Source organism: Sphaeramia orbicularis, chromosome 17 (genome assembly GCF_902148855.1).
Source record: "Sphaeramia orbicularis chromosome 17, fSphaOr1.1, whole genome shotgun sequence".
NCBI lineage: Eukaryota > Metazoa > Chordata > Actinopteri > Kurtiformes > Apogonidae > Sphaeramia > Sphaeramia orbicularis.
The window spans coordinates 16,459,793-16,476,438 of record NC_043973.1 but is presented as its reverse complement, the minus strand read 5'-3'; the positions used below and the strand labels follow the sequence as shown (position 1 = coordinate 16,476,438).

The 16,646-nt window shown below is 35.3% G+C and overlaps 2 protein-coding genes across 2 annotated transcripts in view; one reads left to right on the top strand and one right to left on the bottom strand.

Annotated features, from left to right (window-relative positions):
- Positions 1-9,685, top strand: part of LOC115436967 (sodium- and chloride-dependent GABA transporter 2-like) — a 29,146-nt gene extending 19,461 nt beyond the window's left edge. The window contains exons 13-16 of the mRNA XM_030160002.1: positions 1,406-1,506; positions 3,954-4,124; positions 8,246-8,377; positions 8,825-9,685. Coding sequence (XP_030015862.1) covers positions 1,406-1,506; positions 3,954-4,124; positions 8,246-8,359 — 386 coding nt within the window. The 3' untranslated portion in view covers positions 8,360-8,377; positions 8,825-9,685. The remainder of the gene's footprint in view (positions 1-1,405; positions 1,507-3,953; positions 4,125-8,245; positions 8,378-8,824) is intronic.
- LOC115436969 (sodium- and chloride-dependent GABA transporter 2-like) overlaps positions 1-16,646 on the bottom strand; it is a 72,827-nt gene that overhangs the window by 55,552 nt on the left and 629 nt on the right. The window contains exon 2 of the mRNA XM_030160005.1: positions 10,556-10,653. The gene's annotated coding sequence lies outside the window, so the exon portion shown is untranslated. The remainder of the gene's footprint in view (positions 1-10,555; positions 10,654-16,646) is intronic.

Below are 16,646 nucleotides of genomic sequence, written 5' to 3'. Positions count from 1 at the left end.
TTTGCAGCGTTGAAATTAACGTGCATATTTATTTCTCTTTTCTTCAGATACAACAAGAAAATACAGGAAATATGTGCACAGCCCTAAGAAACACACAAAAATAGAACTAAATGGGTTCTAAGGGCTAAAGTCAGTTTTTAGTGTGACCCCTGACCCCATGAAAAGAAGCAGCAAAAACTGTTAAAAACATCTGACACATGTTGCATGAAACCTGGAATAAACAAGTGTTCAGAGAACGCAAACCTCCGCCAAGCACCCCGAATGGTGTGCATGTGTGGATCGACTATTTCTTTTTAAATTAAACAGTTTCAAGGTTGTTCCATACAGCAGAAAAAGTTGAAGCTTGGTACCATTCATGTGTATGTCCAATTATATTAAATTCCAGTCAATATTTGTTGAGTTATAATGAAAAATGTGTGGTAATTGGGATTTTCAATGTTAAATTGAAATGCCCACAGAGTCCACATTCCACAGTGGATGTGGACAATTTTGTGCCAGATACAAGATATTGTTATAAGCTACGGGTGGATCAAATTGGAGGCTAATTGGAGTCGTTTTGAATTTTTTATGAATTTTCGAAAATTGCTCAATGATGAGAGATAGGAAAATTGTAGATTTTGTGACCTTGCTGTGACCTTGAACTTTGGCCTACTTGGCCCAAAATTTAATGGGTTGGTCCCAGGGCCTAGGCCTATCTGTGGGTACAATTTGGTAAAGCTGGTTGGAATAGTTTTCCCGTAAAGTTGCAAACAAACAAACAAGCACACAAAGCAAAGTGATCACAATACCTCCTGGCAGAGGTAAAAATTTGAAAATGAATGCCAAAAATTTCATATTGTCTGAACAAAAGGATTAGAGACATGATAAGTGTAAAAGGAAGGTCACACTAAATACGACAACTTAGGTTAAAAGAAACTGTTTTTTTCACAGAAACTTTTGTTTTTACTGCTGGACCTACTTCAGTGTAGTATGTACAGCAGTAAACTGTACATTAGATAGATAGATAGATAGATAGATAGATAGATAGATAGATAGATAGATAGATAGATAGATAGATAGATAGATAGATAGATAGATAGATAGATAGATAGATAGATAGATAGATAGAGTAAGTATACCACTGTTACTGAAGTTCTGCTAATTCAAATATTTGACTGTTTCACTTCATAGTAACTAAATTAAATCAGAATCAACCAAATGACACATAAAGAACTAAAACAACATTTCAAGATTTGTAAATTGCTACATAACAGTGTTTTAGTAAATTTCCATCACACTTCGCAGTCTATAGAAATGTCTTATCTGCACTGGACGGTCTGTAAGTGTTTTGTTATCATCCTAATGCAGAATTGCACACAGTGTTGATGACGTGCTCTATAAGTCACTGATAGGATTTCTCTCTAAGGTGCTGACCGTTATTATGAGAAAGTCAAGGAAATGATCGGCTACCGCCCTGCTCCTTATATGAAATACTGCTGGAGGTTTGTAACACCGTCTGTCTTGCTGGTGAGTAAGTTTTTAGTGTCTATTAAAAAAAAAAAAAAAAAAAAAACCCATTGTGGTCAGTGTCTTGTGGTAGGAGGTGACTAGATATTGTCATCTGTATAACTGACCCATTACAGTTACTGGGAAATAAAATGGAACTAAATTATAGATACGAATAACAATATTAATCATAAAAGGGTTACATCTGGATTATTGAGGGTAAAAAGCTTATATGTACAATATCATCACTGATTCACACTTTCATTCTGTTGTTTTGCATCTTTTTTTCTGTCCAGAAATGTCTTCTTTTGGCAAATTGTAGTGGAACATGAGCCAGTAAAGCCTCTGAACCCTTAACCTTTATTTCCCTGTTTATTACTACAATGCTGTATTAGTGTTTGACTGTGTGGTCCAGTATCTGTAGATTAGTAGTAGTAACTCTGTAGTGTCTGTTAAAAAAGCCATTCAGGAATGTGGTCAGTGTTTCTGGATGCAGTGATGGAAAGTGACAAGTTATTGTCTGTAGTTACTGACCCATTACAAATACTGAGGAATAATATGGAATTAAATTACAGATACTAATTACAATGTTTGGTTCAACGTGGCTGCATCGGACATATTAATTTTGGTTAAAAAGCTTGTGTAGGATATGCTCATTTCTGCTGCTGACATATAAAACCACCCAGTTTAAGAAAATCATCAGAGGGAATAAATGACATTATGATGACACTGTAGAAGAATTGTTACTGATATTATCTCCACTTTAACCCTGTAAAGCCTGAACCATGAAATCACTGACAGAAAATTCCAGTTCTTTGAAGCCGGAGCCTTTATTGGTCCTTCTGAACAACCCAAATAATTTTTTTTTCAAATATCAATTTCCATGTATGAGCTTCAATTTTGTATCATATTTGATACATCGGGTCTCGATGCTCAAATATTATTTTTGAACAAACAAAAAACATAATATAACAAACATGTCTAACAAATTGGTAATTCCCTTTCAAAACTGGCAAAGTTCTGCCTCCTTCCTCATTAATGATAATCTTGCAGTGTCACTGGAAAGGCCTCTGGTGAATGAATTTCTCCCCTCTGGTGGATTAACTGCGTATTGCATGTGTCTAATTGTATACATCAGGTTTTCAAGATAAAAAATATCACACTGATCATGTAGAGCAGGGGTCTCAAACTCATTTTCTTTCAGGGGCCACATTCAGCCTGATTTGATCTGAAGTGGGCCGGACCAGTAAAATAATAACATAGTAACATATAAATAATGAGAACTCCAAATTTTTGTCTTTGTTTTAGTGGAAAGAAAAAAATATTAAATTATGAAAATACTTACTCTTATAAACTATTCAAACAAAAAAGATGTGAATAACCTGACAAAACTGAAATTTCTGAGGAAAAATAAGTGCAATTTTAACAATATTATGCTTCAACTTATCATTTATGCATTCATTCATTCATTCATTCATTCATTCATTTTCTGAACCCGCTTTATCCTCACTAGGGTCACGGGGGTCGCTTGGAGCCTATCCCAGCTACATAGGGGCGAAGGCGGGGTACACCCTGGACAAGTCGCCAGTTCATCACAGGGCTGAACATATAGAGACAAACAATCACACTCACATTCACACCTATGGGCAATTTAGATGAACCAATTAACCTATCAGTGCATGTCTTTTGGATGGTGATAGGAAGCCGGAGTACCCGGAGAGAACCCACGCAGACACGTGGAGAACATGTGGGTTCTCATTTATACATGTGCATTATAAATCGGATTTACAAAGATACTAAACACTTAGTAACAGGCAGAAAATTGTTTATATTGTGCATAATTTTCTTTAGACATTTCAGGTTGTTCATATTTGTTCAGGTTATTCACATTTTATTGTTGCAGGATTGTTTGTAAATGTAAATATTTTCATAATTTTTTTTTTTTTTTTTGCACTAATACAAAGAAAAAAATTTGAAGTTGTTAATTCAAGATTTGTTGCTTAATTCATGATTTTTTTGCTAAATTCAAGATTTTTTTTTTGTGTGCTTAATTCTAGATTTTTTTTTGGCTTAATTCAAGATTTTTTTTTTTTACTTAATTGAAGATTTTTTTGTTGCTCAATTCAACATTTTTTCCTTAATTCAAGCTAATTTTTTTTTTTTTTTGCTTAATTCAATTCAAGACCGGAATTTTTCCACTTTACAAAAACATCTCGCGGGCCAGATTGGAACCTTTGGCGGGCTGCATTTGGCCCCCGGGCCGCATGTTTGAGACCCCTAATGTAGAGGGCTTCAAAAGTCATGTATCAAATATGATACGTTTGGCGTTATAGGGTTAATTTGTGATTTGTAACTTATTACATTTCCTTCACAACACTGATTATGAATAAACAGACTGATTATCTACATTCATTTCACACACTCTTCATTCTGTTTTTCTGTTCTCTGTGTGTTGTCGTTGTTCACAGGGTACATTACTTTTCTTTCTGGTCAAGTTCACTCCTCTGAAATACAACAACACCTATGAGTATCCCTGGTGGGGCTACGCTATCGGAATGTTTCTGGCCTTCTCTTCCGTTCTGCTCTGCCCTCTGTGGATGCTCTACAGTTTGACAGTAACATCAGGATCTCTGACACAGGTAAAAACATGCCCGGTGGTGAAACAAAATGCACTGGAAAACATCTAAATCTTACCAAGTATGTTTTTCTCATTTCTAGTCAAAATATCCCATCACACTTAAGATAAGACATAATCACCTACAGAGTAACTTTTCAGTGAGATATAAGAACTTATTTTCAAACAATATCCATTAACAGCAGATTTAAATTAATTCAATATAACTGGCTTATGAGAACCTATATAACTCCTGAAAATTTTCACAAATTCAACCCCAATATCCCAGACACCTGTATGAAAGGTGGAACCAACAGAGGTACCTTGTATCACTGTATTTGGAAATGTGAACATATGCAAGAATTTTGGAGAAGAATAATTAACACAATTTCCAATATCATAGACAAAGAAATCCCAATGTGCCCAGAGATCTGTTTCCTAGGTCTTATTCCAGAAACTTTAGCACTTAGAACTTATGCAGGGATTAAAGCAAAAATTTTTCATCTGACTGAAAATTTTCTTCTGGTCAAAATCATTGGCCACTATTAAAAATGATGCAATCCAATACTACTATAACGTACAAGTTTATATAGTCAAATTTGGCAATACTGTAAAACACACTGAATGGGAGAGTGTACAGATGTAGAAGATTAGTAACATGGATAGAAAAAATGTCATGAGTGGTATTGGTGGGGGTCTGGGTAGGGCTGTGCAATTAATCGAAATTCGATTACGATTTCGATTATTACACGCAACGATTACAAAAATTATGTAATCGAGAAAAAACGATTATTAATTTTGAGTTGTTTTAATTCACGCGCACGCAAGCTACCATGAGCTGTTCTGCCCCGCCCGCCTTTAAGCTACTGCTGCCAGCTAGCCGGCAGGTCCACCCCAAGAGGACAGTTGGACCAGCGGTGTGGAAAAACGGCAGGAGAATCACAGCAGAAGTGCTTGGTAAACAAAAAAGGCAAGTCAGATTCAATTGTATGGAATCACTTTGGGTTTGATGAAGAAGACAAAGAGCAAAAACACATCACGTGCAAAAAGTGTTTCGTAGTTGTGTCCGCACCGACCGCTAACACAACAAACCTTTGTAACCATCTCAAGTTTAACCACCGCCACCGTCATCATAATCTTATGAAAAACTAAAACACATAAAAACAACTTCGCCCGCAATGCAATCTTTAGTTTCCGAATCTCTTTACGCTGCAACTCCTGTATTAACCTAACCCTAACCCGTATAACCCTAACGTACGTCTTCTAGATGGCTGATGTATACAGAAGGTCTGAACTGAAACCTCACGGCACGCCACTGAATTTACTGTTTCATACTACATTGAACATACTTGAATTTATAATTTGCACTTTACGTGAGTTTTTTTTTTTTTTTTTTTTTATTGCTACAGTTCTATGGCAAGTCTATAGCAGTTTAATTCCAGTGCACTATTTATTTACAAAAGGAAACACTTGAATTTACAGTACACTTATTTGCATTCAAAGATTTTTTTGTTTCGTACAAAAGTGATCAGACTTTGTTTTAGTGGTTAAAAGCTTTATTTATGTTTAAAGAGCATATTTTACATTGTTTTGCAAGAAAAAAATAAACAACTTTAAGGTTAACAAATTATTGTTTTTAATAATCGTGATTTCAATTATTGCTAAAATAATCGTGATTATTTTTTTTTCCTATAATCGAGCAGCCCTAGGTCTGGGGGTCCTCCCCCAGAAAATTTTTAAAGCTTCAGGTCAATTTTGGTGCTCTCTGGTTAATTTTAAAGGGTATGAAAACCTTTGAAGCAAGTGAAAATAATAACTAGAAGAAAACCTTACTGCAAAAAATGAGTGAAAAACTTTATTTAACAATTTAGGAACTCCTAAAACATAACTCCAACTCCAACAGCACATGAATTTTGGGGAAAATGTCTGTTTCAGATACTCTCTGAGCGTATTTAAAATGCAGTGGCTTTGCAAATACCAAGGGTGTTACTCATTCATTCAATTTTATCTTCGTACTGTACCACACAGATAGAAATAAGATGCTAAACGGGTCAAAATAAAGCACTTATGCAGTCGGGCGCGTAACCGCGTAAGGCCGCGGCGCGCACAGCCGCACGCACGGGAAGGGCACATACACACAAACACAAACACTAGTCATATACCGGCAAGAGGAGATCAGCTATGAACCCAAACATGAAGGTCCATGCAGATCAGTTCTGTCTTCTTCCCTTTTCGCTGTGGTTCTTTCATAATGAAAGCTACTTGTTAGCACTAAACTAAAGTTAGCGTCTGGAGGCTGAACTTCGGTAAAGCTGAACTTGTCCATGTGTTTCTGAGGCACAGAATGAGCAGCGTTTCCTTCCAAACATAAATAGTCATCAATCTGTCCTCCCGACATAAAAATACAGAAGTCATCTTATTATCATCACTGTTAAACCTATCAGCCCCCTGTGTTAAACACCTGCAGACCCAGGACAGGATCGCGGTGCCAACTGGACTCCGCGAAACATGTGGGGAAGTTACTTCAATATGACTTTTTCCCCCCCTCAATTTTTCCATTTGACGGAAATCCATCGTGGTGACGGAGAACTTTAATCCCTGAACTTATGAAAGTAGGCTGGTGAACCTCTGTCTAATACATGTAAAGAGTCTTATGCAGGGGTGTAAGAAAATATCGGTTCTGCAATATATCGTGATATTTCATTTCACAATACTGTATCAATATTAAAAAATACTGTATCGATATTTTTAGGTATTTATTCAAATGCAGGTATTGTGGAGGTTCATTTTTGTTTTTCTGTTTTTCTTTTTTATTCATTATTATTTAACACTCTTTTATTAAATAATGTTAGTTCCTTTGTTGGGATTGAACAAAAATAATATTCTGACGTTAGTTCTGAACTAATAGAATATGAACATTTGAACAGGATCTTAAACTGTAATGTCCGTAAAACATAATTTAAGTTTGAACACAGGAACATTTTGTGATATAGCATTAGATCCTGTTAGGATCAAATAAAAATGTGTTTAGTATTTGTGCAGATTTCTGGTGTAATTCAGTTCTTCCAGGAAATAATCATAAAAAAAAGAAACAAGCAAAAAAAATTGCCTTTTTAACAGTATCGTGATATATCGTATTGTGATCCTAGTATTGTGATTTGTATTGTATCGCTAGATTCTTCCCAATATACACCCCTAGTCTTATAGCTAGACATTGGAAAAGTGTTGATTGTCCATCGTTGAATTCATGGATTGCGGAACTCTCATCCTGTATAGCTATGGAAAGGCTCACATACACAACTAAATGGAAAACTCATATCTTCCACAAGATATGGAATTCATTTCTAAAATTTTTAGAATCAAGACCTGATATCTAATCATCATAACTTATAAAGTGAGACCATACCCCCATTTTTGGTAAATGATGTTTGATTATGTATCAGATATTTATAAAAGAATGGATGTTGAGACATATTCAAGTCAATATTACTTATATTGTCTGTCAATTATTATTTTATGTTATTTACATTCACAGCTGTTTCAAAATTCAGAGGTAGTTTGGGGGGTGATGTTCTGGGGATTTATGTTCAAGGGAGACCCACACAATATTATCATTTCATGTCGCAAAATATGTGTAATGTGTGAGAACCTTACTAAAAATATATGTTTAAAAACGTATTTTTAGACAATAGATCTAGAAAATCTTATTCAAAAAAATCTCACCAAGACAATTTTCACTTGTTCCACTGGCAGATTTTTTTTTTTTTTTTTTTGCTTAATTCAAGATTTTTTTGCTCAATTCAAGCAAAAAAATCTGCCAATAAGATTTTAATAAGATATTAATAAGATTTTTAAGATCTATTGTCTAAAAATAAGTTCTTAAGAAAAGTTCTCTGAAAAGTTACTCTTTAGATGATTATGTCTTATTTTAAGTGTGATAAGATATTTTGACTAGAAATGAGAAAAATACACTTGATAAAATTCAGATTTTTGCAGTGTGGAGGACATGTATCTAGAATATGCGTCTATAATCAAAAGTACAGTTGCAGTGTAAATGGGTGGTAATCAGATTACAGTTACATTCTTAAGTCTGTATGAGTCTCTCTGAAATGAAAAGACTGATATCCCATAATATTTTTGTTACAGAGGCTGAAAACATTATGCACTCCAGCTGCAGATCTGTCTAAAGAATCACCGATGAGGAATGTCTGCCCTGAAACATCAGAGCTGTGTGCTCTAGATGAAAAACCCAAGCGCTGAAGGAGCTTGTACTGTAATGTAAGGTGTTCTGTTTTGTCCTCCAGACTGGTTCATGTCATTAGCAGACACTCCAAAGTCCTGTGGTCAGTGTTTATGTTTGGACAGAAAATATAGAAAATATATCTGAATTAAAAGCCCATGTTGTAATTTTCAGTTAATAATCAGAATTTACAAAGAATTAAAGTAGGGATAACAGATAGTCTGTTCATTTAATGGCAGCAGCTTTTTCAAGGATCAAGGTTTTTGAGTAATGCTGAGAAGTATATTTGTTTGTTTCTATTGCAGTCATGGAAATCCTTTTTCCCACTAGGCTGTCATTGTTTTTAATCTGCTCTAAAAAACAAAACAAAAAAAAACAAAACAAAAAAAAAAACATGGGAACACAGTATCAGTCTTCTAAATATTTTGGGATGTTATGTTTCCGTGTCTCCCTGGTAACCATTCGTCTCTGTGTTTCCTCCACAGGTGGGTCCGGTCCCACTGACTGTGGGCTGTGACTATTTAATGGAAGCTGGTCCATTGTACAGTGTTTCTCACCTGAGTTTCAGCAGACAGCTTTTTTTTAATGACAGAATAAATATTTGTTCTTGATGCAGTTTTTTTTTTTTAAGATTTGATTCGGGGAAAACAATTTTCTTTAATTATGGGGAATAGTTAATGTGGTTTTGTGGTGAAAAGTGATTTAGTGGTAAAATCAAACTTCAGTTACCGATCATGTTTTGATATAAACTTCATCTCAGGTTTTATTCTGTGGAATGTAACATCATTTTGGGGATTATGAAAGCTACACACACAGGCAGGTTAGGCAGTAGAGGTTTGTGCGGCAGTGCTTAGTGATTTGACATGTTTTTCGATTGGCCTTTGTGTTGTTGTTGGTCAGCATTAATTCTGAGGGGGAATGGAGTTGAATGTGAAGGATTTTGTTACCATTTCCAGTTTAGAAGAACATAATCAGTGCACAAAAGATGACATGATGCACGTTGTGTTTTTCTTTTTTCTCTTATTCCTCTTAATTTTATTGTGGTGATTACTGTTAATTAGTGCTGTCAAATGATTAATATTTGTAATCAGATTAATCACAGGGTTGCTGTGGATTAATTTTGGTTAATCCTGATTAAATATTCATTTTTAATCGATATTAACTGCGTTCCATTTTGCATGAACAAACAGACTCAAGAAAGAAGGGAATATATATGCACTTAACGTGTTTATTAAAGGTGCTGGAAACTTTCGTGACCGATTTTTCATCAAATCTGTAAAACCTCAGTCATAGCTGAAGTATCACGAATCTGTAAGTCTTTCTGTGATTACTCACCGGAATCTCTTGCATTATAGTGAACAATTTCCAAGTGCCATCCACCATAAACAGTCTATGTCTTTACAAACAGAGCCGGGAGGTCACTCGGGAATCTTGGGAATTTTGTCATGACGTGCATTGTGGGAAGCGAAGGCTTGCGCAGCCACCTGACAGCGGCAGCTGGAACAGACACGATCGGAAACGGCAGGAACTCCCTTCCTTCTATGCATATTCCTCCAGCCGTTTCCGCGTGTTTGTTTCATCCATATAATACCATATGTTCACGCTGCTGTTGCCGCTGTCAGGTGGATGCGCGAACCTCCGTTTCCCACAATGTGATGAAAAATTGGTCACGAAAGTCTCCAGCACCTTTAAACACCTTCAACAGTTTCAACAAAACAACTTGAAACAACTGTTCCGTCCTGGGTTTTTGTTCTCATATTTCCATCCAGAGGGTCAATGTACTGTTTAATGTCTTCCATCTCTAACTCTACTTGGACAAACTGCCCAAAATGCATTGGCAGAGACGTTCAGAGTCATTCTGTGCTGCAGATGAGTTAACTGCATTAAAATTTTTGATCAGATTAATCATGAAGATGGCCCTACTGTTGTTATTGATAAACATTGTGCAGAAGGTCGTGGATACACATATGTTAACCTTACCATTGGTTTGTGACATGCATGGTTTGTCTGTATGTTCACTAATGTACCCTGTGCCTTGTTCTGTCTTTTCATGGAAATGCTGCAATAATAAAAAATGTTTTCTAAAATAAAAAATGACTTGGTGCTACTTGCCGACCATTATTGTGTGAAGAAATCAGCAATCGCTCAGATGAAGCAATTACATAAAAGCACCTGGAAGCTGAACTGGAGCTTTGACAGAGGATGAGTTACAGTACCTGAATGACATGCAGGTGAAAAAACTTGAGCAACAGATTCCACAGCCTGTTGGCATGAAGCACAGTTTGGTGTTTCCCAACCTCAGTCTCTTTGGTTCCTGTGTTTAAGGGAGAGGGACATGAATTTGATTCGTCACAATTTTAGATAACACAACCACGGTAATTATAGTTCTGGATTTTTCATTATAGTTTAGTTTATTTAGTTTTGACTTTTTTTCTCTAATTAAGTTAGTTTTAATTAGTTTTTAGAGCAGACTTGCTAGTTTTTTTTTTTTTATTAGTTTTCCTTTTTTTTTTTCTCTAAATGCTTAGTTTTAGTTCAGTTTTTTCATTTCTTTTATCTTCCTCGCCATCATATTCACATAAATCCCATACAGGACTCTGCTGCTATCTCCCAACTTTAGCCTCTATGTTTCCAGGTCGAGTGTGGACGAGAAGACGATTCTAAACAACAAGTGACAAGAAGTGACAGACCGTGAAGTGCCGTACAGTGCCGCTTGCTAAAAGTGCTTGAGCAAAATAAATTGATTTCATATCAATCCGACATTGACAAAGACAAAAACAAAGGGAATTTTATCCATAATTTTTATACATTTTGGTTTTTTTTTGCAAGCACACATTACAGTTTCAGTTATTTATCCTGTTTTCTTTTAATTCTACTTTTTATTTATTTCAGTTAAGGAAAATGTTTTTTCAGTTCTAGTTTTCATCATTTCATTAGTTTTCGTTAACGGTAATAACCTTGAACACAACAAAACACTTCTATGGCAATGAAGAAGCTTTTACAATGCCAGTATTTGAGAAATCATATCACATATGAAGTTATAGTGTTAAAATTCTACATCTAAAATCAGCAGGTTGTTAAAGTAAAAGTTGCTGAATAATTGTCTGTATGTCTGTTGTCTTTTGAGCTCCAGACTGATGCTGACCCAATGAGTCTGTGCAGTAATTGTTAGCATTCAGAACATGAGTTGACATCTCTGACCAGATTTTGACCTTTTCTGTGAGTTCCTGTCACCTTTAGATGGTTTTCGACCAGAAGAGGACCAGTAGCCCCTGGACATGCATCAGTGGGGGTTTGTGGGTATTCAAGCACCTTAGAAAAAACTGGTCTCAGTGTGGTCAGACCAGGTCAGGTCATTTATATGTCCAGTATATATTAGGGCCGTCCAAATGAACCCAATAACGTGGATTAATCCATCATCAGGATTAATGTGATTAAAATTTTTAATGCATTTAACTCATCTATAGCACGGAATGACTCTGAAAGTCTCCTCCAACGCATTTGAGGCAGTTTGTCCAAGTAGAGTTACTGTCGCGCATGAACAAATGGACAGTTGATCCGGTAGTGACAGGCAGCAGAACCAACCCATGAAGATGGAAGACGTATCTGTTTTTGTCTTGTCTTACTTGTTGTCATATCTTTCACATGTTTGGTTATGTTTTCAACAGCAACCACTTAGCTGTTTTGTCCCACTGTCTTGTCTTCTGTCTGTTTTGTCCCACTGTCTTGTCTTACATCTGTTTTGTCCCACTGTCTTGTCTTACATCTGTTTTGTCCCACTGTCTTGTCTTCTGTCTGTTTTGTCCCACTGTCTTGTCTTACATCTGTTTTGTCCCACTGTCTTGTCTTACATCTGTTTTGTCCCACTGTCTTGTCTTCTGTCTGTTTTGTCCCACTGTCTTGTCTTACATCTGTTTTGTCCCACTGTCTTGTCTTCTGTCTGTTTTGTCCCACTGTCTTGTCTTACATCTGTTTTGTCCCACTGTCTTGTCTTACATCTGTTTTGTCCCACTGTCTTGTCTTACATCTGTTTTGTCCCACTGTCTTGTCTTCTGTCTGTTTTGTCCCACTGTCTTGTCTTACATCTGTTTTGTCCCACTGTCTTGTCTTACATCTGTTTTGTCCCACTGTCTTGTCTTCTGTCTGTTTTGTCCCACTGTCTTGTCTTCTGTCTGTTTTGTCCCACTGTCTTGTCTTCTGTCTGTTTTGTCCCACTGTCTTGTCTTACATCTGTTTTGTCCCACTGTCTTGTCTTCTGTCTGTTTTGTCCCACTGTCTTGTCTTACATCTGTTTTGTCCCACTGTCTTGTCTTCTGTCTGTTTTGTCCCACTGTCTTGTCTTCTGTCTGTTTTGTCCCACTGTCTTGTCTTCTGTCTGTTTTGTCCCACTGTCTTGTCTTACATCTGTTTTGTCCCACTGTCTTGTCTTCTGTCTGTTTTGTCCCACTGTCTTGTCTTACATCTGTTTTGTCCCACTGTCTTGTCTTCTGTCTGTTTTGTCCCACTGTCTTGTCTTACATCTGTTTTGTCCCACTGTCTTGTCTTCTGTCTGTTTTGTCCCACTGTCTTGTCTTACATCTGTTTTGTCCCACTGTCTTGTCTTCTGTTTTGTCCCACTGTCTTGTCTTCTGTCTGTTTTGTCCCACTGTCTTGTCTTACATCTGTTTTGTCCCACTGTCTTGTCTTCTGTTTTGTCCCACTGTCTTGTCTTACGTCTGTTTTGTCCCAATGTCTTGTCTTCTGTCTGTTTTATCCCACCGTCTTGTCTTACATCTGTTTTATCCCACCGTCTTGTCTCGTCCTGTCCCTGTACACTTTCATCTATATGAGTCCTTCCTCTATGTATATGTATACAAGCAACGAATGAAGGAACATGTGAATATAAAGTTTGAGATTGCTACTTAAACACAAGCTGTAATTAAAAATAAAGTTGTCCTCCAAAGAGAGGGGGTGGCGGGTGAAAAAAAAAAAGAAAAAAAAAAAAAAAAGACCCCCTGGATGGAAATTTGAGAACAAAAAAAAAACCGAAGACAGAACTGACATAAAGTATCATACACACTCTGCAGGAAGGAGTTTTCTTTTACCGAAGCACTTCCACCTTAAAATACCACCTTAAAGCAAAGCATACGTTAATCAGATTCTGCTAATACTTTGGCTAAAGCGTCACCCAGCTTGCAACAAACACGATAAGTGCATATATATTCCCTTCTTTCTTGAGTCTTTTTGCTCATGAAAATGAAACACAATTAATGTAGATTAAAAATGAATGACATTTAATTGTGATTAATCGAAATTAATCCACAGCAACCCTGTGATTAATCTGATTAAAAATTTTAATTATTTGACAGCCCTAGTATATATAGTTCTTTTATTAGGACTGATAGGAGACAGGTGCAGAATTCCAGTCTAATATTATGTGTTAAGATGAATTCTGGCTGTATTAATTTGCCTATTTTGCTCTTGATTCCGATATTATTTGGAAGTTTAGAGTTGTCGTGTTAGTTTGAACAAAAGATTAATGTTTTGTACATTATGGCATTTGATAGAGAACAGTAGTAAACAGACATTTAACTGTGCATCTTAAATGTCGTATTTTCTTTTATCAATCATTACAGTATATTGGATGGTGCCAAGATACAAAGAAAATAAAATAAAAACCAAAGGAGCAGTGTTATAATTGAGGAGGTGTGCTTCAACAAGTATGCTGGAAGTCATGTTGGTGGATACAGTGCCAAGACATATAAATCCTCCAAGTGAAAAACTTGCTGTCAGAGGACTAAGACATATTCGCGCGTCATGGATTATTCCAACACTTTGGTTTCAAACAACTGTTGCGCTTCTTCAATTCTCTTCAGATTAGTCATCACAAACCTCAAAGGTCAGAGTCATAATTATACCAATGTGCTTTGTAAAGTCAGGTAAAGTAGACTTTATTTGCTTTTTCTCATTTGGCTCTTCAGAAGCTTCACAGTGAATGTGTATAATTCATATATTTAAAAAAAAACCTGTATTTAAAACAAACAAAAAAAACAGTTTGTGTCATTGTTTGCATTTGTTCATTTGATAATACAACTCTTTTGGGAATATGTACATGGTCAGTTAACGAATAAAAATAAATGCCCAGTAAAACACCCGCAGTAATATTGCAATAAAAGGTTTTAAGTTGTTAATGTGCACAAAAAATCATTTGGAAGCTGAAAACATTGAGTTTATCAATTAAAAAAACACAAATTCCTGAGATTCTGTCAAAGTTCAGAGTAAAAACATTTTATTTTTATGTTTTTTAGAAATGTAACTAAAATTACCCATTCTCCGACAAAGAAAATGTAATGCATGATTTTAGAGTCAGATGAAACTTTCAGGTCACACCTAATGCCGACTGGTGCTAAATTATAGAAAAACAGAGTAAATACATGAGAGGCAGAGGCACTGGAGCTTTGAGACTTAAAAATACCCTAAATTTTCCTTATTGTGACATGTAACATTATCTCTGTAAGATTTGATTTTTATCCCAGTCATTTATGTGTTAATTGTTTATTAACTGCATTTAGAAATCATTCATTATTATCTCATTTTATTCATCAGTGTCAAATCAAAATATCACATAAACACATTTTATTCACATGTTTTCTCAGTTAACATTTACACATTTGTTACTTTTATAATTTACATGATACATTCACCATTCCAAGACATAACACACAGTTTTACGGTGAAGATAAACAATAAGCTTCACCATCAGTATTGTTTAAATGAAGTCGTATGTGTAAAAAAATTTTAACATATATGTACAACAGCAATACAGTATCATCCCAACAAACATGAAATGATAAATAATAAAATAAATAAAATAATTACTGCTACATTATTATAACATAAGTAAAAATGTACAATTCAGATTCTAATTAGAAGTTAATTAAAACTGATTACAACTACACTCTGATCTGATAATTGTAAATTATGCATCTTTATTGATTATTATTATTGATTATTGAGCATTATTGATTGTCTATTGCATGGAAGAAACACTATTTTAAATATGCAATATGTATTGTAGTTGTATATCTGACATCACTGATGAACAAGCACTGAATGGGAGAAAAAAAGAGATAAAAAACACTTACTTTACACAATCTTTGCCAGATTAGTTTTGACTCACGATCAATAATGAAACTGTGTTCTTCCGTCCATGAGAGTCTCTGTGATAACTGTGACACCCATCATTATTATATCAGTGTATAAATACTTATTATAATGAAGTTCAGGAAGTTAAGAGTAAAACAAGAATGAACAAAATAATATGGCCTTTATTTGAGCAGATAGAGATGTTCTTACAGCTCAGGAGACCACTTTAAATGTCTAGACCTGAACCTCATTGGAAACATCTGAATGATCAAATGTGATGACAAAGAAAATGGATAATCAAAGACAAGCTGCTTACATTTCAATTCAAGAAAAAGGTGTAAAAATGTGTAGAAACTGATTGAAAACAAGGCTCGTTCCAGCAGACACTCATTTTTGAAAATATCGTGTTGCTTTTCGACCAGTTGTGATTTTCTGCAAATAAATGCCAACATTTTATGTGACATTTGGAACAAATATTGTCAGTATTTTATAAAATAAACATAAAATGTGCACAGTTCAAATGCTATATAAGTGCTACTCATCCATGACCTCTGCTCTCTCCCCTGCTCTTCTTCTCTCTTTAAATGTGAATCTATCTGCTTTAAAATATATTTTGACATTTGCTCGGTTACAGATAATGAAAACTTACAGTTGCTTCAGTTCCGTAGCCTTCCTGCTCAGATCATAGACTGCATTCAGTGACGGTCCTCTAAGAGTTAACCTACAATACAGCTAAAATTTGCTTAGAGGTCTTATTTATGTCTTTGTGCATGAATCAATCTAAGTGAATCCCCAAAGGAACTTTGTGTTGGTAAATGCAAGTTATGCAAATTTACAGGATTTCAGTTCTGTTGCAACATGTTGATGCTCATATGAACTATGTTTTCAGCTCAAAAATGTCCAGTTTCATCACAATTAATGCTATATTTTCATGTCATAAATGGACAAGTTATATTTGAACTGAATTTACCTGAAAAACAAATATTCTATTCTTTTACATTCCCCAATTTTTCTTACAAGATTATATACTACATATCACATGTTTTATTTTTACAGGTTGCAATATGGAGTATGGTGCTGATCCACCCTGCTTATGTCATACATACATTAAGAATGTCACACGTCACTTTTTAACTCAACAGTTTTCTAATAATAAGCATTTTTATAAAGAAATAACAATTC